This window comes from Rhinoraja longicauda, chromosome 37 (genome assembly GCF_053455715.1).
Source record: "Rhinoraja longicauda isolate Sanriku21f chromosome 37, sRhiLon1.1, whole genome shotgun sequence".
Classification (NCBI taxonomy): Eukaryota; Metazoa; Chordata; class Chondrichthyes; order Rajiformes; family Arhynchobatidae; genus Rhinoraja; species Rhinoraja longicauda.
The window spans coordinates 6,369,300-6,394,794 of NC_135989.1; the positions used below are offsets into that span (position 1 = coordinate 6,369,300).

Sequence of the window (25,495 nt, forward strand, 5' to 3'; positions counted from 1 at the left end):
TGCATCGTATGGGAGGCGCATTCCCAATCTCGTTGTACCCCTGTACAATGACAATAAAGATATATTGTATTGTATTGTAAGATGCTGCCTGACCTGCTGAGTTACTCCAACACATTGTGTCTTTTTTTTCCTAAACCAGTATCTGCAGTTCATTGTTTCCACAGAATGAAAACAGAACTCACTCTGCCTGTCCTACTTCCGGGCTGACTTTCACAATTACAATTTCTGCACCATTCTGTCTCACTGCACCCTTCTCTGATTCCATCTGCTCTCTCTACGGTCACATTTTAGAAATATAGAAAATAGGTGCAGGAGTAGGCCATTCGGCCCATCGAGACAGCACCGCCATTCAATATGATCATGGCCGATCAACTCCATCCCTCCCCCCACCCTATTCGTGGTACTACTTTCATTGTCGTCCTGCTGAGTTATCACCTTCCCCACAGCCAACAATGGACCATTGTGGGCTCCACCTCTCCTTAATCATTGCGCTGGCTTTGATCTGTCTTTTTGCATATCTTTCAAGTCAAGTCAAGTCATTATGTGTTCTACGTTTCTTTTCATACCTCTCCTTTCCCTCTCCTCTGACTCCAGAGATGCTGCCTGCCTGGCCCGCTGAGTTACTCCAGCATTTTGTGTCCATCCCCTTGTCCCCATCCCGAGTTGTCCTTCTCCGCTGGTTCTAATCCTAGTTTAACCAGGTACACCATGTCCTAATCCCGGGTTATCCCCTCTTCACCTTGTCCCGGACCATCTGTCCCAGTAGGCTGTGCCTATCCCGGGTTATCCCGCTACACGTTGACCCAGTCCCGGTTTATCCTGCTCAACCTGTCCCATTCCTGGGTTGTGCCTATCTCAGGTTCTCCCGCTACATATTATCCCGGACCAGGTGTCCCTGTGCCGGCTTGCCACAGACCTGGGCTATCGCGCTCTCCGTCTGCCCATTCCCAGATGGCGCTTATCCCGGGTTATACCGCTCCACCATGTCCCTGTCCTGGGCTGTCCCTATCCCGGGTTATCCCGCTACACCATGTTCTATCCCGCTCTATCCTGGTCCATCTATCACAGTCTATCTATCCCTGATCTATCCCGCTACATCTTGTCCTATCCCGGTCCATCCCTGGTCTACCCCGCTCTATCCCGGTCCATCTATCCCGCACTACTCTGGTCTATCCCGGTCTACCCTGCTCTATCCCACTCTACTCCGTTCTATCCCGCTACACCATGTCCTATCCCAGTCTACCCTGCTCTATCCTGGTCCATCTAACCCGGTCTATCCCGCTCTATCCTGGTATATCCCGCTCTATCCTGGTATATCCCGGTCTATCCTGGTATATCCCAGTCTATCCCGCTCCACCATGTCCTGTCCCGCTCTATCCCTGGTATATCCCACTCTGTCCCGGTCTATCCCACTCTATCCCGGTCTCCACCATGTCCTATCCCACTCTACCCCACTCTATCCCGGTCTACACCATGTCCTATCCCGGGCCGCGGGGCCGCCACCTCCCGCCCATTTGGGCGAGCGCACCGTCAATGCCGCGTCCGGCCAATGGGAGGGCGGAGGGGGCGGTGGGGGCGGGGGACTGGCCCGGCCATTGGCCGAGGCGGGGCCGGGCTGCAGGATAGGCGCGGCCAGAGCGGCCCGAGCGGCCGCACAGTCAGTCAGTCCCCCGCCCGCCCGCCCGCCCCGCCGCCACCGGGCTTCCTCTCCTGGACCCCATCCCCCCGAGGGCGACTGCTGTGGACACTGGCCAAGGTAGGACAACCAGCCTCAGTGTGGGACACCTGGCTCTTACATACATACAAACAAACAAACAAACAAACAAACAACCCCAGCCTGGAGAAGGGGCTCCACCCCAAATGTCCCCCACTCCTTCTCTCCACAGATGCTGCCTGGAGTATCCCGCTGAGTTACTCCAGCATTTTGTGCCTACCTTCAGTGCAAACCAGCATCTGCAGTTTTCTTTCCCCCTCCAACATTTTGTGGGTAGACACAACCCAGTCCTTCTCTCCAGAGTTGCTGCCTGAGTTACTCCAGCATTTTGTGCCTGCCTTCGATTTAAAACAGCATCTGCAATTTCCTTTCCCCCTCCAGCATTTTGTGGGTAGACACAACCCATTCCTTCTCTCCAGAGTTGCTGCCTGACCCACTCAATTACTCCAGCATTCTGTATGTAAACACAACCCAGTCCTTCTCTCCAGAGATGCTGCCTGACCCGCTCAGTTACTCCAGCATTTTGTGTCTGCCTTCGATTTAAAACAGCATCTGCAATTTCCTTTCCCCCTCCAGCATTTTGTGGGTAGACACAACCCAGTCCTTCTCTCCAGAGTTGTTGCCTGACCCGCTGAGTTACTCCAGCATTCTGCAGGTAGACACAACACAGTCCTTCTCTCCAGAGTTGCTGCCTGACCCACTCAGTTACTCCAGCATTTTGTGCCTATCTTCGATTTAAAACAGCATCTGCAATTTCCTTTCCCCCTCCAACATTTTGTAGGTAAACACAACCCACTCCTTCCCTCCAGAGTTGCTGCCTGACCCACTCAGTTACTCCAGCATTCTGTATGTAAACACATCCCATTCCTTCTCTCCAGAGATGCTGCCTGTCCCACTCAGTTCCTCCAGCATTTTGTGCCTACCTTCAGTGTAAACCAGCACCTGCAGTTTTCTCCCCCACCCCCTCCCCCACCCTCCAGCATTTGGTGTCTGTCCGTGAAGGTTTCACATGTCAACAACAGGCGCTGTGGTTAGAGAGCCGCATCAGCATGTCTTATGGTAAACAAGCAATGGGTGGCAGCAGTCAAATGTTAGAAGCATAGAGAATAGGTGCAGGAGTAGGACATTCAGCCCCTCGAGCCCGCACTGCCATTCAATATTGTAAGAAAATAACTGCAGATGCTGGTACAAATCGAAGGTATTTATTCACAAAATTGCTGGAGTAACTCAGCAGGTCAGGCAGTATCTCAGGAGAGAAGGAATCAGTCTGAAGAAGGGTCGCGACCCGAAACGTCACCCATTCCTTCTCTCCCGAGATGCTGCCTGACCTGCTGAGTTACTCCAGCATTTTGTGAATAAATCGATTTGTACCAGCATCTGCAGTTATTTTCTTATAGAGAAGGAATGGGCGATGTTTCGGGTTGAGACCCTTCTTCAGACTCAATATGATCACGGCTGATCATCCAAAATCAGTAGGAAAGAACTGCAGATGCTGGTTTCAATCGAAGATAGACACAAAATGCTGGAGTAACTCAGCAGGTCAGGCAGCATCTCTGGAGAGAAGGAATGGGTCTATCCAAAATCAGTACCCCGTTCCTGCTTTTTCCTCCTATTCCTTGATTACGTTAGCCCTAAGAGCTAAATCTAACTCTCTCTTTTGAAAACATCCAGTGAATTGGCCTCCACTGCCTTCTGTGGCAGAGAATTCCACAGATTCACAACTCTCCGGGTGAAAAAGTTTCTCCTCACCTCAGTCCTAAATGGCCTCCCCCTCATTCTTAAACTGTGACCCCTGGTTCTGGACTCCCCCAACATGGGCAACGTTTTTCCTACATCTAGCCTGTCCAATCCCATAAGAATGATAAATGTTGAATAATTTACTGCCTAATCGTTCAGCCTAAAGCCCAAATGGTCAACCTTTTTGAAAAAGACAACATTTATTGGTTGAAAGTGAGAGCCTTATAATGTCCCCGCATGTACAACAGGACTGGACATCTTCCTGCCCTCCACGTTCATGGTCTGCTTCTTCCCTACAACCATCAGGCTATTGAACATTACAAACAGCTGCCAACAGTCTTGGTTGCACTAGACATTAAGGATGGACACAAAATGCTGGAGTAACTCAGCGGGACAGGCAGCATCTCTGGATAGATTTAGGACTTTGTTTTGTTTTGCACTAATACTGGTGTTTTATTTTTTGATTTATTGAACTTTCATTTAGTTTGTTCAGTATGTTATCCATTGAATACTGTATTGACAGACCTGTGTAGAAAGGAACTGCAGATGCTGGTTTAAACCGAAGACAGACACAAAAAGCTGGAGCTGCCTCAGAAGGCAGTGGAGGCCAGTTCTATAAATGCATTCAAGAGAGAGCTGGATAGAGCTCTTAAAGATAGCGGAGTCAGGGGGTATGGGGAGAAGGCAGGAACGGGGTACTGAGGGCGGCACGGTAGCGCAGCGGTAGAGTTGCTGCTTTACAGCGAATGCAGCGCCGGAGACTCAGGTTCGATCCTGACTACGGGTGCTGCACTGTAAGGAGTTTGTACGTTCTCCCCGTGACCTGCGTGGGTTTTCTCCGAGATCTTCGGTTTCCTCCCACATTCCAAAGACATACAGGTATGTACGTTAATTGGCTGGGTAAATGTAAAAAATTGTCCCTAGTGGGTGTAGGATAGTGTTAATGTGCGGGGATCGCTGGGCAGCACGGACTTGGTGGGCCGAAAAGGCCTGTTTCCGGCTGTATATATATGATATGATATGATATGATATGATTGAGAATGATCAGCCATGATCACATTGAATGGCGGTGCTGGCTCGAAGGGCCGAATGGCCTCCTCCTGCACCTATTGTCTATTGTCTATTGTAACTCAGCGGGTCAGACAGCGTCTCCGGAGAAAAGGAATAGGTGACGTTTCGGGTCGAGACCCTTCTTCAGACTTCAGGCAAGAGATGCTGTCTGACCTGCTGAGTTGCTCCAGCTGTTTGTTTTTGTGTCGATCTTCGTATTTACAGACCTGTTGTACTGCTGCAAGTAAGAATTTAGGGTGGCACGGGTTTTTTTTACCAAAAATAATTTAAATCAAAAGAGGTCCTTCTGCAGTTGTACAGGGCCCTAGTGAGACTGCACCTGGAGTACTGTGTACAGTTTTGGTCTCCAAATTTGAGGAAGGATATTCTTGCTATTGAGGACGTGCAGCGTACGTTAATTCCCGGAATGGCGGGACTGTCATATGTTGAAAGACTGGAGCGACTAGGCTTGTATACACTGGAATTTAGAAGGATGAGAGGAGATCTTATCGAAACGTATAAGATTATTAAGGGGTTGGAAACGTTAGAGGCAGGAAACATGTTCCCAATGTTGGGGGAGTCCAGAACCAAGGGCCACAGTTTAAGAATAAGGGGTAGGCCATTTAGAACAGAGATGAGGAAAAACTTTTTTAGTCAGAGAGTTGTGAATCTGTGGAATTCTCTGCCTCAGAAGGCAGTGGAGGCCAATTCTCTGAATGCATTCAAGAGAGAGCTAGATAGAGCTCTTAATGATAGCGGAGTCAGGGGGTATGGGGAGAAGGCAGGAACGGGGTACTGATTGAGAATGATCAGCCATGATCACATTGAATGGCGGTGCTGGCTCGAAAGGGCCAAATGGCCTCCTCCTGCACCTATTGTCTATTGTTTATTACTCCTACAACTTATGAACATGAAACCACTGCACCAGGAGAAACCCCACGGGATCGCAGGGAGAATGTGCAAACTCAGGATCGAACACGGGTCTCTGACGTTGTAAGGCAGCAACTCTACAGTTGTGCCACTCTGCCGCCCTGGCTCACTGGGTCATTTGCCTTTCAAACAGAGTTGGTGTCGTTATTTGTATCTTTGCTGGGTGTGTATTTGGATGACCGTACCTGCATTCTGGTAATGTTAGAGAGTAGCGTGCTGGCGCTGTCCCAGTGAACCTTGGGAACCAGTGGCCCTTGACGTTTAACTGCACTTTCTCTGTAATTGTAAAACTATATTCTGCACTTTGTCTCCTTTCCCTTTTTGCCTAACCTGTTGTAATTGGATATGGTTCGATTGTAATCATATAATTTGCCCACATAACAAGCAAACAAACTTTCCCATTGCATCGCACGTGACAATCGTAAGCCAATACCAATATCTCTACCCGTACCAAGATTACCTTATATTTTTCTGCACTCTGGGGAATATGGGGCTTGTTTTTATATTGTGTAGGAAGGAACTGCAGATGCTGGTTTCAAATGAAGATAGACACATAATGTTGGAGTATCTCAGTGGGACAGGCAGCATCTCTGGAGAGAAGGAATGCGTGACCATTCGGCTCGAGACCCTTATTCAGTCTTCCTTTTTTAATTTCTCCTCCCGGAACTAACCCACCATCTCAGGAATTGGTTTGGTGACCGTTTGCTCCCTTGCCCAGTGAGTAAATGGAGATCAAAGCCAGACCCACGATACTCCAGGTGTGATCTCGGCAAAGCTCTGTACAGCTGTAAAAGACTTTGTTACTCCTGCAATCAGACCATAAAGTCACACAGTCGTAAAATAAGGAAACAAGCCTTTCAGCCCAACTTGTCCATGATGTCCTTCTAAGCTAGTTCCATTTGCCCATATTTGACCCATACTGCTCTCAACCTTTCCTGATACATACCTACCCAAATTCTCCAACAACAATCAAGATAGCAACCTCCGCAGTCTCATACATCAGAACCCACACCCCCATCATTCCCTCTTCTCCCCACTCCTGTCGGGCTGAAAACGCAAAAGCTTGAAAGCACGGACCAACAGATTCAGGAACAGCTTTTTCCCTGCTGTTATCAGTGTACTGATAGCGGACTGAATGGACCTCTCATTTGCTGAGGGTGTAGCCGATCCCCCAACCCACCTCATTGCGGCCCTTGCACTTTTTTACCTGCACTTTCCCAAGCTGTGACACTATTCTGTACTTGGATAGGAGGGTAGGAAAATAACTGCAGATGCTGGTTCAAATCGAAGGTAGACACAAAATACTGGAATAGCTCAGGCAGCATCTCTGGAGAGAAGGAATGGGTGACGTTTCGGGTCGAGACCTTTCATCAGTCTGAAGAAGGGTCTCGACCCGAAACGTCACCCATTCCTTCTCTCCTGAGATGCTGCCTGACCCGCTGAGTTACTCCAGCATTTTGTGTCAACCTACTATTCTGTACTTTGTTTCCCCCATCTTGTCTACTTTGAATGTGATTATATATTTATGATCTGCCTGGATAACATGCAAACAACTTTTCACATTGTATCTCAGTATACACAAGATTAATAAACTAATTTAGTTTAGTTTAGTTCAGAGATACAGCGCGCAAACAGGCCCTTCAGCCCACTGAGTCCGCACCGACCAGCAATCCCTGCACATTACAATAGACAATAGGTGCAGGAGGAGGCCATTCGGCCCTTCGACATTAACACTATCCTACACACACTAGGGACAATTTACATTTATTCCAAGCCAATTAACCTACAAACCTGCACGTCTTTGGAGTGCGGGAGGAAACTGAAGAACTGGGAGAAAACCCATCGAGGTCAAGGGGAGAACGTACAAACTCCGTACAGACAGCACCCGTAGTCGGGATCGAACCCGGGTCTCTGGCACTGTGAGGTGGCAACTCTACTGCTGCGCCACCGTGCCGCCCCAAATGAAAGACACAGAGTGTTGGAGTAACTAAACAGGTCAGGCCTCATCTCCGGAGAAATGAATAGATGAACTTTCGGGTGGGAACCTTTGTCTGAAGAAGTCTAAAGAAGGGTTTTGACCCGAAACGTCACCTATTCAGTCACCTATTAATATCAAAACTAGGACTGCCTACATATTCTGTACCGTGGGGTGTATGGGCTTGTCTACTCAATCTCACCGAGCCGAGCAAACCTTGGAACTGGTTTGGTGACCCTTTTCGCCCTTGCCTGTTGAGTAAAGGTCAAAGCCACACCCACAGCGTTTTCATGCAAGTTTAGTTTAGTTTAGAGATGCAGCGTGGAAACAAGTTCTTCAGGCCAACGAGTCCGGGCCGACCAGGACACTAACACTATCCTACACACACCAGGGACAATATACAATTTTACCAAACCATTCAACCTACAAACCTGTACGCCTTTGGAGTGTGGGAGGAAACCGGATCACCCGTAGAAAACCCACGTGGTCGCAGGGAGAACATACAAACTGTACAGACGGCACCCATAATCAGGATCAAATTCGGGTCTCTGGCGCTGTAAGGCAGTAGCTTTAACGCAGTGCCATCGTGCCGCCCTTATTTGCCTTGTCCAATGTATTTATTCACAAAGTGCTGGAGTAACTCAGCAGGTCAGGCAGCATCTCAGGAGACGTCTCAGTGGGTGACGTTTCGGGTCGAGACCCTTCTTCTTCTTCTGCTGCTGTGAACTGTTTATGTATGGACTGTTATGTTTGTGCTTATTCACAAAATGCTGGAGTAACTCAGCGGGTCAGGCAGCATCTCAGGAGAGAAGGGATGGGTGACGTTTCGGGTCGAGACCCTTCTTCAGAAGTCTTGTTCAAAGTCTGTATACCTGTGCAAGACCTTTATACTCCTGCAATCAAATCATAGTCATGTTCACAAAGTCGTACAACAGGGAATTCTACACTCAGTCCGCCTGGACCTACCTGATCTCCCGGTTCCTAAACACTTTAATACCCTTACCCATTCCCACACGCACCTTTCTGTCCAAGGACTCCTCCATTGCCAGAGTGAGGCTAAACGCAAATTGGAGGAACAGCATCACATATTTTGCTTGGGCAGCTTACACCCCAGCGGTATGAATTTTTATTTATCTACCTTCAAGTAACCCTGGCATTCCCTCTCTCTCCATCCCCTCCCCCACCCAAGTCACACGAGCTTCTTGTTCTCACCCAGCAACAGCTAACAATGGCCTGTTTCCTTCATCATCGTTACTATTTTCAATATCTTTCTTCCATTGTTCTATATCTCTCTATATCATTGTCTATATCTCCCCTTTCCCTTTCCTGTGACTTTCAGTCTGTAGAAGGGTCTCGCCCCGAAACGTCACCTATTTGTTCTATCCAGTGGTGCTGCCTGTCTCGCTGAGTTACTCCAGCATTTGTGTCTATCTTAGGGAATTCTCTTCTCTGTGCACTTAAAGGCATCCTGAGTTATTGTTCATCAGTCTGAAGAAGGGTCTCGACCCGAAACGTCACCCATTCCACCTGTCCTGAGATGCTGCCTGACCCGCTGAGTTACTCCAGCTTTTTGTGATACCTTCGATTTGTACCAGCATCTGCAGTTATTTTCCTACACTGAGTTATTGTTCAGTATCTGACAAATTCTTCTAGGGTGGGAAGCCCAGGCTAGGTGAATGAAAGCAGTGTTCATAAGTTCATAAGTCATAGGAGTAAAATTAGGCCATTCGGCCCATCTAGTCTACTCCGCCATTCGATCATGACTGATCTATCTCTCCCCCCCAACCCCATTCTCCTGCCTTCTCCCCATAACCCTTGACACCCTTACTAATCAAACCTCTGTGTTCTGTGCCACAAATCACCAGAGCAATCAAGCTTTAATTGAGATTATATAACACATGAATTTTTACTACAGCAGTGTAATTTTTAACATTGTTAATTGCACATTTCACAAGACCAAGAAGTGTGTAAAATGTCACTCGAGACAAAGGTTACGAGTGTTCAAGTGTCAGATGTACGGAACGATGAAACTTACTTCCAGCAGCATAACAGACGTCTATGCACAATACTCATAGGTAACATACGATAAACCGAAAGATCAATAAATGAATAACTCCAATATAAAAAGCTCAAAGTACAACCAAGCCAATCCATATTTCCTAGTTTAGTGTTTGTAGAGTTCAAGAGCATGATTGTTGTTGGGAAGAAGCTATTCTTAAACCTGGTTTACAACCTGGGGGTGTTTCTTAACCTGGAGGTCACCTTTTTCAGACTCCTGTACCTTCTTCCCGATGGCAGGAGTGAAATGAGAGTGTGGCCAGGGTTCGTGTGGGTCTCTGGTGACGCTGGCGGCCATTTTGAGGCAGCGAGTCCTGTAGGTCCCTTCGATGGTGGGGAGGTCAGTACCCGTGATGGACCGGGCAGTGTTCACCACGTTTTGCAACCCTCTTCGTTCCTGGGCATTTGAGTTGCCGAACCAGGCCGTGGTGCAACCAGTCAATATGCTCTCCATTTTGCACCTGTAGAAATTCAAGGGAGTATTTGTCGGTGTACTGGGGCAGCACGGTGGCGCGGCGGTAGAGTTGCTGTCTTACAGCGCCAGAGACCCAGGTTTGATCCTGACCATGGGTGCTGTCTGCAAGGAGTTTGTACGTTCTCAGATTATAAAATCATGGGGATCACTAAGATCGGGAAGATGCACAGAGTCTCTTGCCCACAGTAGGGGAATCGAGGACCAGAGGACAAAGGCTTAAGGTGAAGGGGAAAACATTTAATAGGAATCTGAGGGGTAACATTTTCACACAAAGGGTGGTGGGTGTATGGAACAAGCTGCCAGAGGAGGTAGTTGAGGTTGGGACTATCCCATCGTTTAAGAAACAGTTAGACAGGTACATGGATAGGGCAGGTTTGGAGGGATATGGGCCAAACGCGGGCAGGTGGGACTAGTGTAGCTGGGACATGTTGGCCGGTGTGGGCAGGTTGGGCCAAAGGGCCTGTTTCCACACTGTATCACTCTATGACTACTAAATCTCCCCAATCTTGCAAGGTAGTAGGAGATGTTAATGTGCTTTCTTTATCATTGCACCAATGTGTAATTCTGAACTGATTCCAGCATTATTGCCGTCTCCTATTCTATTTGTCTCACTCTATTGTATTGTATCTAGTGTAGGGTTGTACATGATCAATTTTAATCTTCCTGCTGTGCCTGTGTCCTTGATTTCTTTTTAGCCAGCTTTGTATGGAACAAGCTGCCGGAGGAGGTAGTTGAGGCTGGGACTATCCCATCGTTTAAGAAACAGTTGGTCAGGTACATGGATAGGACAGGTTTGGAGGGATATGGCCCAAATGCAGGCAAGTGGGTCATCATACAGAGTCAGCATACAGTTTTTAGTTTAGAGATACAGCGCGGAAACAGGCCCTTCGGCCCACCGGGTCCGCGCCGACCAGCGATCCCCGCACATTAACACTATCCTACACACACTAGGGACAATTTTTACATTTACCAATTATTATTAACAAATACTTTATTCCAAAAACAAAACCAAACAAACAAAGTAGTAACGGGATCAAATCAAAAGCTGCCTGTATCGGCAGTTTACACAACAAAACAATTATCAAATTAAAATCCCGCCAACTTTGAAGGCCTCCAGGGACACACGGGCATGCCTGGACGTCTTTGGAGTGTGGGAGGAAACCGAAGGTCTCGGAGAAAACCCACGCAGGTCACGGGGAGAACGTACAAACTCCGTACAGACGGCGCCCGTAGTCGGGATCGAACCCGGGTCTCCGGCGCTGCATTCGCTGTGCGGCAGCAACTCTACCGCTGCGCCACCGTGACCGACCTAGTTCTACAAGTATTGTTGAGACATAAATTACAAATGAGGAACTGCCTTTATTTCCTGTGGGTTTAGCTGGGCGAGAGATTGCAGCACAACTCCACCAATATTTCCATCTCAGTGGAGCTCGTTGGATTGCCGAAGATAGACACAGAGTGCTGGAGTAACTCAGCGGGTCGGGCGGCATCTCTGGAGAAAAAGGACAGGCTGCGTTTCAGGTTGGGGCCCTTCTTCCGACTGAAGGTAGAGGGGGATGGGGTGAGCTGGAGGTGGGAAAAGGCCAGAACAAATCAGGGCCGGCAACAGATGACCAAGGAAGGGTGGAGCCCACAATGGCTCATTGTTGGCTGGAGAAGAGGTGCTAACGAAGGGAAACAGCGGTGGAACTAGCAGGCCGCCTAAAGTGGGAGAGGTGGAGAGAGAGAGGGAGGTACTTGAAATTGGAGAAATCATTTGTAGGTTAGTTGGCTTGGTAAATGTAAAAACTGTCCCTGGTGGGTATAGGATAGTGTTAATGTGCGGGGATCGCTGGTCGGCGCGGGTCGAAGGGCCTGTTTCCGTGCTGTATCTCTAAACTAAACTAAACTTAAAAGAAACTAAAGCGATGGGCTCTGGTCCTAGACTTTCCCAACAGTGTTAACGTCCTCTCCACATCCACTCTGCCCAGTACTCGGGTCTCGGGCGCCATTGTAAGGCAGCACCTCTGTCGTTGTGCCACCGTGTTCCCTTCATGTGTGGGACTGAGGTTTGTGGACTGCTGCAATGGGTGTGTAAGGCAGGTTTGACGGTCATAGAGTGATACAGTGTGGAAACAGGCCCTTCGGCCCAACTCGCCCGCACCGCCCAACAATGTCCCAGCTACACTAGTCCCACTTGCCTGCATTTGGCCCATATCCCTCCAAACCTGTCCTATCCATGTACCTGACCAACTGTTTCTTAAACGATGGGATAGTCCCAGCCTCAACTACCTCCTCTGGCAGCTCGTTCCATACACCCTCTGTGCGAAAAAGTAACCCCTCGGATTCCTATTAAATCTTTTCCCCTTCACCTTAAACCTGTGTCCTCTGGTCCTCGATTCCCCTACTCTGGGCAAAAGACTCTGTGCATCCACCCGATCTATTCCTCTCATGATTTTGCCTACCTCTATAAGATCTCCCCTCATCCTCCTGGAATAGAGACCCAGCCTGCTCAACCTCTCCCGATAGCTCGCACCCTCTAGTCCTGGCAACATCCTCGTAAAAAGTGTCTGGCTGACTCCGTGTGTTTCTGTGTCTCCCCAACAGATGCTGCTGGTGCTGGACCAGGTTCTGGGCTTCCTGCCCTTGGACTTCAGCTCGATGAGGAGCTGCCTGTGGAGTGCTGTCATCACCCTGCTCCTCATCTTCGCCATCAAGTCCGTGCTCGAGCTCGCGGTCCTATTCAGGAACTTCCGCGAGAATTCCAAGAGGCTGAAATGCTTTGACGGCCCGCCGAAGCTAAACTGGTTCATGGGGCACCTTGGGATGGTAGGAAGTCAACCAGGATTAGCCGGGACATCCCGTATATTGGGCTAAATTGGTTTATCCTGTACGGGACCACCCTTGTCCCGTATTAGGCCCGGGGGGTGCTGTAGGCCTGGAAGCTATAGGCCCCAACAGTGCAGGCCCAGACAATGTAGGCCCCAACAGTGTAGGCCCGAACACTGTAGGCCCCAACAGTGTAGGCCCGGACACTGTAGGCCTGGATGCTGTAGGCCCCAACAGTGTAGGCCCGGACACTGTAGGCCCGGACAATGTAGGCCCCAACAGTGTAGGCCTGGACACTGTAGGCCCCAACAGTGTAGGCCCGGACACTGTAGGCCCCAACAGTGTAGGCCCGGACACTGTAGGCCCCAACAGTGTAGGCTCGGACAATGTAGGCCCCAACAGTGTAGGCCCGGACACTGTCGGCCCCAACAGTGTAGGCCCGGACACTGTAGGCCCCAACAGTTTAGGCCCGGACACTCTAGGCCCCAACAGTGTAGGCCCAGACACTGTAGGCCCCGATAGTGTAGCCCCGGACAATGTAGGCCCGGATACTGTAGGCACCGACAGGAGCCCTGGGCGCCGCCTGACGGAGGTTGTGTAGGTACCCGCCTCCCGGCCCAGGCAGTAAAAAAAGTTATTTACAGGTATCAATATAAAAACAATGGGGTCAAATATTGACCAGCTTCAAAGAACATCTTTTAAAATTCTCCGGGAGGTCAGGTCTCATTGGTGGAGCGGGAGCATGTGGCCGCTGGCTGGGTGAGGTCACGTGGGGCGCGGGGCGATGACATCACCCTTGTCCCTTATTTGGGAGCGAGGAAGTTGGCAACCCTAGTTCACAGCCTCCCAATGCCAGAGATCTGGTGGGGACCAGATCCAGAGAGCAATGATGAATATTTATCCTGACTCCCACCACCGGGGGGAGGTGTGGGGGCGGAGAGTGAGGCGTGAGGCCCGGTGGGACCCGCCACACTACCCAGGCACAAAATGGCCGCTTTTGCGCCACCTTGGGGCACTACCTCAGGGCAGGCTATCCCTAAGCACAGGCTTGGTGTGATTATCCCACTGCCCACCGACATCCTAGCCCGAACACAGGGGTCTCTGTTACGCACGCTTTGGGTGAGAGTATTTTTCTCTCACAAGTTCACGTTATCGGAGTGGAATTAGGCCCTTCGAGTCCACTCCGCCATTCAATATGGCTGATCTCTGCCCCCTAACTCCATTCTCCTGCCTTCTCCCCATAGCCCCGTGACACCCGTGCTGCCACAAGTTCACAGTTTTTGGGAATGCAGGGGGGGGATCGGGTCGACCCTGCCCCTCCCACCCCTCGGCCTCTTTGAGTGTCGTTGTGTGTGTTTACTGTTCCCCTCCTCCCTGCCTTTCCGCCCCTCCTGCTCTCCCATGCCCGTGTGTAGCTTGCCCTTTGTACAGCTTGCCGCTTCACTGTCTCCTGCTTCTAACGTGTCGTTTGCTCTTTCGGACGAAGGTTGATCAAAATGAGGAAGGGATGAGAAAGATCGCCCAGTTGGTGCTCGAGTTCCCACTGACCATGAAGACCCGCTTTGGACCACTGAAACACATAATACATCTGTTCCACCCCGATTACATTAAACCAGTCGTCCTGGCTTCAGGTATTCTGACGATTTAGACATTGTGGTCACGTATAAAATTATAAAAGGACTGGACAAGCTAGATGCAGTTAAAATGTTCCCAATGTTGGGGGGGTCCAGAACCAGGGGCCACACGGTCTTAGAATAAAGGGGAGGCCATTTAAAACTGAGGTCAGAAAAAACTTTTTCTCCCAGAGAGTTGTGAATTTGTGGAATTCTCTGCCACAGAGGGCAGTGGAGGCCAATTCACTGGATGAATTTAAAAGAGAGTTAGATAGAGCTCTAGGGGCTAGTGGAATGAAGGGATATGGGGAGAAGGCAGGCACGGGTTACTGATTGTGGATGATCAGCCATGATCACAATGAATGGCGGTGCTGGCTCGAAGGGCCAAATGGCCTCCTCCTGCACCTATTTTCTATGTTTCCAGCTGTTTATTTAGCGATTGAGGCGCTGGATTTAGCCAAGTGTCTTCCTGCAGTGTTCTTCTCCCTGGAAACACAAACGGTCGAAAGAGCATTCGGAAACTGAAGCAAAAAAGTGCCGGAAACACTCAGCAGGTCAGACAGCATCTGCGGAGAGGGAAAAGGAGTTAATGATTCCGTTTGAAGGCCTAGGAAAAGCGGGGAAATTCGTTTTAAGTAGCAGAGAGGTGGAGTGTGGATGGAACAAAAGTAATGTTTATGAGTTCATAAGTTCTAGGAGCGGCATAAGGTCATAAGTAATAGGAGCAGAATTAGGCCATTCGACCCATCGAGTCTACTCCGCCATTCAATCATGGCTGATCTATCTCTCCCTCCTAACCCCATTCTCCTGCCTTCTCCCCGTAACCCCCCGACACCTTTGGGTTTAGGTTTATTATTGTCACGTGTACCGAGATACGGGGAAAAGCTTTTGCTTGTGCTCAACACAATCAAATCAGACGCCGCACATGAATACAATCAAGCCAAACTCAAATGAGAGGGATTTACTGTAGAATAGTGGAGTGGTTGCCTGGGATGATAGTTCCATCCACATCGACTTTTTATCGTGTCCACACACGCTAGATACGGCACGGTGGCGCAGCGGTAGAGTTGCCGCCTTACAGCGAATGCAGCGCCGGAGACTCGGGTTCCACCCCGACTACGGGCGTCGTCTGTACGGAGTTTGTACGTTCTCCCCGTGACCTGCGTGGGTTTTCTCCGAGATCTTCGGTTTCCTCCCGCACTCCAAAGACGTGCAGGTTTGTAGGTTAATTGGCTGGGCAAATGTAAAAATTGTCCCTAGTGGGTGTAGGATAGTGTTAGTGTGCGGGGATCGCTGGGCGGCGCGGACCCGGTGGGCCGAAGGGCATGTTTCTGCACTATATGTCTCAATCTCTAAAAAAATATTGTGTTTCAACCAAAACTGGACACAACTCTTAGCAGTATTTGCGAGGTCCTCAGCTTTGCATTGGTGCTCCAATGGAGGACATCTCAATAGGTGCTCCATAGTTTGTGGTTCAGTGCCACATGTGCAGATGACGTCTTCAGTATCTATATATATAAATAACCCCACTTGTTGAGAGTGGCTTTACAACGACCAGGACCAGCTCTCAGTCTGTTGAGGCATTTCCGTTCAGCCCAGTTTGATCTGAGCCCAGGAGGAAGCTCTTCCTTGGCACCTATGGACATGGATGTCGTTGATGGGTTATTGGCTCGTCTCTCTTCCCATAATGCAACTCTAGTACCTTCGGCTTCAGCATTTGGTTCAACTCCGTTGCGGAAGCTTTTCCTGGATTTTAGCCGACTCTTTGTGGGTTCCTGGCCGAATAGGGGATGTCGTCCATCTGTGGTCTGGCGATGGCCTTCTCTACTGCACTGCGACCAATCGCACTCTGGTGGCGCCTGTAGTATGTACAGGCTGTCAGTTGACGTTGGCCGAAGACATCTAGTGATAAGGTGGCAGGTTGTATTGATGGCTGCATGGATCTTCTTAGCTTGGGCTGATCTTTCCCAGACTGGGCATGCATTCTCTGCTGCTGAGTAGCAAAGGGTTTCCTCCTCTGGGACCACCATCGCCACCCTCCGTCACCGTTGTCTATGATGACTGGATAGACTAGGCTTATACTCGCTGGAATTTAGAAGACTGAGGGGGGATCTTATAGAAACATAAAATTCTTAAGGGGTTGGAGAGGCTAGATGCGGGAAGATTGTTCCCGATGTTGGGGAAGTCCAGAACCAGGGGTCACAGCTTAAGGATAAGGGGGAAGTCTTTTAGGACCGAGATGAGAAAACATTTCTTCACACAGAGAGTGATGAGTCTGTGGAATTCTCTGCCACAGAAGGTAGTCGAGGCCAGTTCATTGGCTATATTTAAGAGGGAGTTAGATGTGGCCCTTGTGGCTAAAGGGATCAGGGAGTATGGAGAGAAGGCAGGTACAGGTTACTGAGCTGGATGATCAGCCATGATCATATTGAATGGCGGTGCAGGCTCGAAGGGCCGAATGGCCTACTCCTGCACCTATTTTCTATGTTTCTATGTTTCTATGAGCTGAGAGGAGTGGCAGTGGGGATAAGCTGGAGAGGACGCCTGCTCAGTGGGTTACGATGGGCAGTTAGAGGCAGCACAGTGGTCCACCCCTCATCCTCATGCCCTCCAAGGAATAGAGTCCGAGCCTGCTCAACCTCTCCCTGCAGCTCACACCCTTGAGTCCTGGCAACATCCTCCTAGATCTTCCCTGCACCCTTCGAAGGTATCACAAAATGCTGGAGTAACTCAGCGGGTCAGGCAGCATCTCTGGAGAAAAGGAGTAGGTGACATTTCGGGTCGAGACCCTTCTTGTTCAGACTGAGAGCTCTCTGTCTGAAGGAGGGTCTCGACCCGAAATGTCCCCTATGCCTCTTCTCCGGAGATGCTGTCTGTCCCGCTGAGTTACGCCTGCAATTCTATGTCTAACTTCGGTGTAAACCAGCATCTGCACTTCCTTCCTACACATGTAGCTTGACATCCTTTCTAGGTTGTTATCGGCTTGTTGTGAAAGGAAACCTGCTTCTACATGTGTGGTTAATTATTCACTGGTGGAATGCACGGCACCTTCTGGTCCTGACCTCTGGCACACATTCAGTGAGTCAGGCTGGGGAGGGAGAGCACGCCAACACCTAATCTCACGCCTCCATCAATATTGGCTTCTCTAACCTGAGAGTTGTGAAGCTGTGCAATTCTCTGCCTCAGAAGGCAGTGGAGGCCAATTCTCTGAATGCATTCAAGAGAGAGCTAGATAGAGCTCTTAAGGATAGCGGAGTCAGGGGGTATGGGGAGAAGGCAGGAACGGGGTACTGATTGAGAATGATCAGCCATGATCACATTGAATGGCGGTGCTGGCTTGAAGGGCTGAATGGCCTCCTCCTGCACCTATTGTCTATAAGTAACCCCTGCATTCCTTCTCTCTCCAGCTCTCCCCCACCCAAGTCACACCAGCTTCTCGTTCTCACCTAGCAAACGGCCAACAATGGCCTGTTTCTGTTACCATCATCACTTTTTTTTGCATATCTTTCATTCATTGTTCTATATCTCTCTACGCCAGTGTCTATATCCCTCGTTTATCTTTCCCGTGATTTGCCCTCCAGCATTTTTGTGTCTGTCTGGCTTCCCCTCCTCTGCTTGTTCCATTCGTCCCCTCGATCTGCCTCTCTGTGGTCTCTCTCCTTTGCCTCTCTTGTGCATACAACCGCTGTGGACACTGGGCTAAAGTATTTACCCTCACACATCCAACTCCTGACCCTGACCTTCAGCTAAACGCGGTTCTCGTGCGTTACTGGACAAACTCTGGGTGATTTAAGATACACAGTAGCGCAGCAGTAGAGTTGCTGCCTCACAGCGCCAGAAACCCCGGTTCGATCCTGACCTCGGGTGCTGTCTGTCTGTTTTTACGTTCTCCCAGTGACTTGATGGGCCTAACTCTGCTCCTATCACTTAGGAATGTACGGAGAAGTCTTAAATGAGTTTGTTTTTGTGAGAGGCTGCTTTGTGAGTACTGCTGTCTGAGGTTCAAGCCTTTGGAAACAAACCCCTCTGAACTACTGTTACCAAATCAAGCTCCCAGCTTCTGTTCAACGCTGGCCTTTCCAAATCTTGGTCGGGTGCTTTCTAATCCAAACCCATCTTTGTGCAGCAGCTTGGTGTTTCTAACCTGGCCCAGGCTTTCTAATCTGACTCACATTTTCTAATGCAGCTCAGCAGCTTGGAGCAAATCCATGTTTCCCCAGTGCCTGCACTTCCTAATCTGCCACCTCTACCACACGGTTGCTTTTGATCTGTGCCCAGCCCTCACTGCATGCTCAACTCTGTTGTGAAATGACCTCACGGTAAGTTGTGTTACCTGCAGGAAGGAAGTCCAGACGCTGGTTTAAACCGTACAGCTGGAGTAACTCAGCGGGACAGGCAGCATCTGTGGAGAAAAGGAACAGGTGGCGTTTTGGGGCCGAGACCCTTCTTCAGTGAAGAACCATCATCACCTATTCCTTTTCTCCAGAGATGCTGTCTGACCCGCTGAGTTCCTCTGGCCTTTTGTGTTTCGGTGATTCCAGAGTTTCGGAGCGGCAAAGTCGATTCAGAAAAGCAAATCTCCCGTCCGGTTCCATTGATTTATTCTCTCTTTGATTTTCGCCTGGAGATTTTCATTCCGATAAGCAGCAGGTGATTGTATCTCTGGCCCGTGCACACTAGCACTGGGTCACTCGACGATGTTCCCCTCTTGTGCCTATTCACAAAATGCTGGAGTAACTCAGCGGGTCAGGCAGCATCTCAGGAGAGAAGGAATGGGTGACGTTTCGGGTCAAGACCCTTCTTCAGACCGATGTCAGGGGGGCGGGACAAAGGAAGGATCAGTCCAATGTCAGGCGGGGCGGGACAAAGCCATGTCCACTTTGAAGAAGTTCTCCTCCTCTCTTCGAAGAGAGTTTAGCAACATGCTCCCCCTCTGTGATTTCTCCTCCCCTCCTACTCTACGACCACATTTTGACCCAGGCTCGCTACCACAGCCACAAGAAGGGTCTCGACCCGAAACGTCACCCATTCCTTCTCTCCTGAGATGCTGCCTGACCCGCTGAGTTACTCCAGCATTTTGTGAATAAACACCTTCGATTTGTACCAGCACCTGCAGTTATTTTCTTATATTTCCCCTCTAGTGCAATCATGGGTGAATTATGGACTCCACATAGCTGATGACTGGAGACTCTTTGGTTAATTTATCTCTCTCTTGCTCCCACTGGCTTTGTTCCATTCTAGATCCGCGGTTCGGAGGAAGGGTTAGCCCTGGTGAATGAAATCGTCAAAACCCATGTGACCTGCTGTCTCACCTGGTTCGGCCCCCTCTACCCAATAGTGAGGCTGTTCCATCCCAGCTACATCAAGTGTGTCCTTTTGGCCTCAGGTAGAGCAGTTCGACACGGAGAAATCCTTGGGTTTAAATTTTGTCGTAAACGTGCCATTATTTCCGTGCTGACTCACGCAAATTGTGTTTCAGGTTGGCAACCGATGAAAGTTGCGGTCATCGATCTAAACATCAACTCTGTTTCTCTCTTGTGCAGCAAGGATGCTGAATCGCGCCGAAGATAGACACAAAATGCTGGAGTAGTTTATAGTTTAGTTTAGAGATACAGCGCGGAAACAGGCCCTTCGGCCCACCCAGTCCGTCCCGACCAGCGATCCCCGCACGCTAACACTATCCCACAAGCACTATCCCACTAACACTATCCCACAATATACGATTTTACCGAAGCCAATTAGCCTACAAACTTGTGCGTCTTTGGAGTGTGGGGGGAAACCGGAGCACCCGGAGAAACCCCACGTGGGTCACGGGGAGAGCGTGCAAACTCCGTACAGACAGCGCCCGTCGTTAACCATTAACAGTTAACCATTAAACCTCCTGTCTCAGATGATGTCTTTTGGAACGGGTCCTTAAACAGGTAAAAGGGAGTTTATTAATTTTGACCACAGCTTGATTTGCTTTGATGCGGAGAATCAGTTGAATCTCCAAAGTCAGGATCAAACCCAGGTCTCTTGCGCTATAAGGTAGCAACTTTACCGCCGTGTCACTGTGCTGCCCTTAACTGAGGAATAGATGGGATAAAAGCCCAGAGACTTTTGAACACAGTAGGGGAATCAAGAGCCAGAGGAGGTTTAAGGTGTCCTGTGTACAGTTTTGATCTCCAAATTTGAGGAAGGATATTCTTGCTATTGAGGGCGTGCAGCGTAGGTTTACTAGGTTAATTCCCGGAATGGTGGGACTGTCATATGTTGAAAGACTGGAGCGACTAGGCTTGTATACACTGGAATTTAGAAGGATGATAGGAGATCTTATCGAAAACGTATAAGATTATTAAGGGGTTGGACACGTTAGAGGCAGGAAACATGTTCCCAATGTTGGGGGAGTCCAGAACAAGGGGCCACAGTTTAAGAATAAGGGGTAGGCCATTTAGAACTGAGATGAGGAAAAACTTTTTCAGTCAGAGAGTTGTGCATCTGTGGAATTCTCTGCCTCTGAAGGCAGTGGAGGCCAATTCTCTGAATGCATTCAAGAGAGAGCTAGATAGAGCTCTTAAGGATAGCGGAGTCAGGGGGTATGGGGAGAAGGCAGGAACGGGGTACTGATTGAGAATGATCAGCCATGATCACATTGAATGGCGGTGCTGGCTCGAAGGGCGAAATGGCCTCCTCCTGCACCTATTGTCTATTGTCTATTGAAGGAGGAAAGATATTATGGGGATCAGAGGGGTAACATTTTCACACAAATGTGGTAGGTGTATGGAACGAGCTGCCGGAGGAGGTAGTTGAGGCAGGGACTGTAGCAATGTTTCAGAAGCAATTAGACAGGCACATGGATGGGACAGGTTTAGAGGGATATGGACCAACTGAATCATGCAAGTGGGACTAGTGTAGATGGGACATGTTGGTCGGTGTGGACGTTGGGCCGAAGTGCCTGTTTCCACGCTGTATGACTGTGACTGCATAACTCAGCGGGTCAGGCAGCATCTCGGGAGAAAAGAAATAGGTGACAATTCGGATCGAGACCCTTCTTGAGACCCTTCTTGAGTCTGTAGAGACTCTAGACTCAAGAGGAGCCTCGACCCGAAACGTCACCTATTCCTTTTCTCCGGAGAGCCATTCCGCCTCCTTCGGGTCCCGCCTCCACCGCTCCACTCCCCCTGCCCCTCATTGGCCGTCACTCGTGCGGGTCCCGTCCCCTCCCCTCCTTCCGGCCCCGCCTCTTCCGCTCTCCTCACCCCCCCCCCCCCCCTCATTGGCCGCCACTCCCGTTACTCGGGCGGGTCCCGTCCCCTCCCCCTCCTTCAGGTCCCGCCTCTTCCGCCCTCCTCACTCCCCCCCCCCCCCTCATTGGCCGCCACTCCGTCACTCGGGCGGGTCCCGCCCCCGGCGGCCATCTTGGGCACGGCGAGTGGAAAAGGGATTATTAAAGTTAAAAAATGTCAATAACTAAAAATATAACACCAATTTGAACGAAACTTGCTATTTGCACACCGCAGGACAATGGTGAGAAAAGTGGGCCTAAAATTGTTGCGCTATCGTGTACCGTTGTGGCTGTATTTCTGGTACGCACAATCAAACTAACAAAGCATCAAACAAACAAACAAGATGAGAGTCTTAGTAATATATAGATAGATTGTCACATGTGCAGTGAAACACGGTTTTGTTGCCTGCTATCCAGTCGGGGGAAAGACTATACATGATTTCATTCAAGCCATCCACAGTTTGGCTAAGTGTGGCCGCTCCAAATACCCACAAGGCAGAGTTCCACCCGAGAGGCTGCTTGTTTCAACAATGATCCATCCAGTCTCCCACTGAGATTCTCCAGGGACCTCTGTGGCGTGTTCAACAACCTCTGTCATACCACCTCATGCAGGATGAAAGCGTGTAATGGAAACCATCCAGAATAAACCTGATCTCTCAACTCAAAGCAAAGCTTGCAAGATTCCACCTGACCTGTAAAATATTCATGACCCTAATTAAGTTCCAAGTGGGCCATGGCAGTGGCACGGTGGCGCAGCGGTAGAGTTGCTGCCTCACAGCGCCAGAGACTCGGGTTCAATCCTGACTACGGGTGCTGTCTGTACAGAGTTTGTACGTTCTCCCTGTGACCGCGTGGGTTTTATCCGGGTGCTCCGGTTTCCTCCCACACTCCAAAGACGTACAGGTTTGCAGGTTAATTGGTCTCTGTAAAACTGTAAATTGTCCCTCGTGTAGGATAGCGCTGGCGTGAGGGGTGATCGCAGGTGGGCACGGACTCGGTGGGCCGAAGGGCCTGTTTCCGCACTGCATCTCTCAGGGCTAAAGTTTCTCAAGCGTGGCTTCACTTTGTCTTTCAGCTCCCATCGCTGTGAAGGACGAGCTCTTCTACGGTTTCCTCAGGCCTTGGCTAGGTGAGCAGCGGCCATCTTGTGGCTCCCCATGGCTTCCTCACGGGGCCAGCCAGCGACAACGGAGGTGACATCGTGCTGCTGGGACCGGGATGTGGGCTGGGAAGATCTAAGGAGGATGATGCCAGGACTCAAGGGCCTGAGTTACATTACAGGGAGAGGTTGGGCAGGCTAGGGATAGACAATAGACAATAGACAATAGGTGCAGGAGGAGGCCATTCGGCCCTTAGAGCCAGCACCGCCATTCAATGTGATCATGGCTGATCATTCTCAATCAGTACCCCGTTCCTGCCTTCTCCCCATACCCCCTGACTCCGCTATCCTTAAGAGCTCTATCTAGCTCTCTCTTGAATACATTCAGAGAATTGGCCTCCACTGCCTTCTGAGGCAGAGAATTCCACAGATTTACAACTCTCTGACTGAAAAAGTTTTTCCTCATCTCCGTTCTAAATGGCCTACCTCTTATTCTTAAACTGTGGCCCCTTGTTCTGGACTCCCCCAACATTGGGAACATGTTTCCTGCCTCTAACGTGTCCAACCCCTTAATAATCTTATACGTTTCGATAAGATCCCCTCTCATCCTTCTAAATTCCAGTGTTTACAAGCCTAGTCGCTCCAGTCTTTCAACATACGACAATCCCGCCATTCCGGGAATTAACCTGGTAAACCTACGCTGCACGCCCTCAATAGCAAGAATAAGAATCTATTCCTTGTAGAGCAGGAAGATGAAGGGTGGCTCCTTTTGCAACTCCAATGTGCAAGGCACTGGTGAAGCCACAGTTGGAGTATTGTGTTCAGTTTTGGTCAGTGAAAGGTCACAGAAAAAAATGCTCAAGATAGACACAAAATACCTAAGTAACTCAGTGGGTCAGGCAGCATCTCTGGAGAAAATGAATAGGTGGCGTTTCGGGTCGAGACCCTTCTTCAGACTAAGATAGAGTGGAGTCAGGGGTTATGGGGAGAAGGCAGGAGAACGGGGTTGAGAGGGAAAGATAGATCAGCCATGATTGAATGGCGGAGTAGGCTTGATGGGCCGAATGGCTTAATTCTGCTCATGTATGTATCATACGTTTCAACGTATGTTGAAAGACTGGAGCGACTAGGCTTGTACACACTGGAATTTAGAAGGATGAGAGGGGATCTTATCGAAACGTATAAGATTATTAAGAGGTTGGACACGTTAGAGGCAGGAAACATGTTCCCAATGTTGGGGGAGCCCAGAACAAGGGGCCACAGTTTAAGAATAAGGGGTAGGCCATTTAGAACGGAGATGAGGAAAAACTTTTTCACTCAGAGAGTTGTGAATCTGTGGAATTCTCTGCATCAGAGGGCAGTGGACGCCAATTCTCTGAATGCATTCAAGAGAGAGCTAGATAGAGCTCTTAAGGATAGCAGAGTCAGGGGGTATGGGGAGAAGGCAGGAACGGGGTATTGATTGAGAATGATCAGCCATGATCACATTGAATGGTGGTGCTGGCTCGAAGGGCCGAATGGCCTCCTCCTGCACCTATTGTCTATTGTCTTTTGTATTTGGAGAGTGGGAGGATCTGTTGTGAGCTATAGGGAGAGGTTGAGCAGGCTAGGACTGTATTCCTTGGAGTGCAGGAAGATGAGGGGTGCTCTTGTAGAGGTATATAAGATCAGGAGGGGAATAGATTGGGTAAATACACAGTCTTTTAACCAGGCGAAATCAACGCCCAGAGGATATAGGTTTAAGATGAGGGGGGAAATATTTAATTGGAACTCGAAAGGCAATGTTTCCACACAGAGGGTGGTGGGTGTATGGAACGAGCTGCCGGAGGAGGTAGTTGAGGCAGGGACTATTGCAACGTTTGAAAGACATTTAGACAGGGACATGGATAGGACAGGTTTGGAGGGATATGGGCCAAACATGGGCAGGTGGGACTAGTGTGGATGGGGCATGTTGGTTGGTGGTCTGTCCAGGTGCTGGTGGGGAATGGAGTCATAGAATCATCGAGTGACACAGTGTGGAAACAGGCCCTTCGGCCCAACTCGCCCACACCGGCCAACATGTCCCAGCTACACTAGCCCCACCTGCCTGCGTTTGGCCCATATCCCTCTAAACCTGTCCTATCCATGTACCTGTCTAACCGATTCTTAAACATTGGGATAGTCCCAGCCTCAACTACCTCCTCTGGCAGCTCGTTCCATACACCCACCACCCTTTGTGTGAAAAAGTTACCCCTCAGATTCCAATTAAATCTTTTCCCCTTCACCTTGAACCTATGTCCTCTGGTCCTCGATTCCCCTACTCTGGGCAAGAGACTCTGTGCATCTACCCGATCTATTCCTCTCATGATTTTATACACCTCTATAAGATCTCCCCTCATCCTCCTGCGCTCCAAGGAACAGAGTCCCAGCCTGCTCAACCTCTCCCTGTAGCTCAGACCCACTAGTCCTGGCAACATATTTCTCTGTACCCTTTCCAGCTTGACAACATCTATACACTAAAACGTTTGTTTGTTTGTTTGTTCCTGAACTACAGCCAAAACGGTACACGATAGCGCGACAATGTTAGGCCCGCCTTGGTCACCGTCGTCCCTTTGGTGCTAATGGAAGAAGTTTCATTGAAATCGGTGTTATATTTTTAAAGTCATTCACATTTCACAAGTTTAAATCTATCTCCTAGGGAGGGAGGGAGGAAGGAGGGAGGGAGGATAAGGGGGGGGGGAGGGAGTGGGGAGGTGGGAGGATAAGGGGGGTGAGGGGGATGGAGTGGGGGAG

The 25,495-nt window shown here is 49.7% G+C and overlaps 1 protein-coding gene across 1 annotated transcript in view; it reads left to right on the plus strand.

Moving 5' to 3' along the window:
* Positions 1–1,622: 1,622 nt before the first annotated feature.
* LOC144610573 (cytochrome P450 4F2-like) overlaps positions 1,623–25,495 on the plus strand; it is a 32,900-nt gene continuing 9,027 nt past the window's right edge. Inside the window, exons 1-6 of the mRNA XM_078429381.1 lie at positions 1,623–1,756; positions 12,526–12,747; positions 14,234–14,378; positions 16,118–16,224; positions 19,602–19,746; positions 22,700–22,753. Of these exons, the coding sequence (XP_078285507.1) occupies positions 12,526–12,747; positions 14,234–14,378; positions 16,118–16,224; positions 19,602–19,746; positions 22,700–22,753 (673 nt within the window). The 5' untranslated portion in view covers positions 1,623–1,756. The remainder of the gene's footprint in view (positions 1,757–12,525; positions 12,748–14,233; positions 14,379–16,117; positions 16,225–19,601; positions 19,747–22,699; positions 22,754–25,495) is intronic.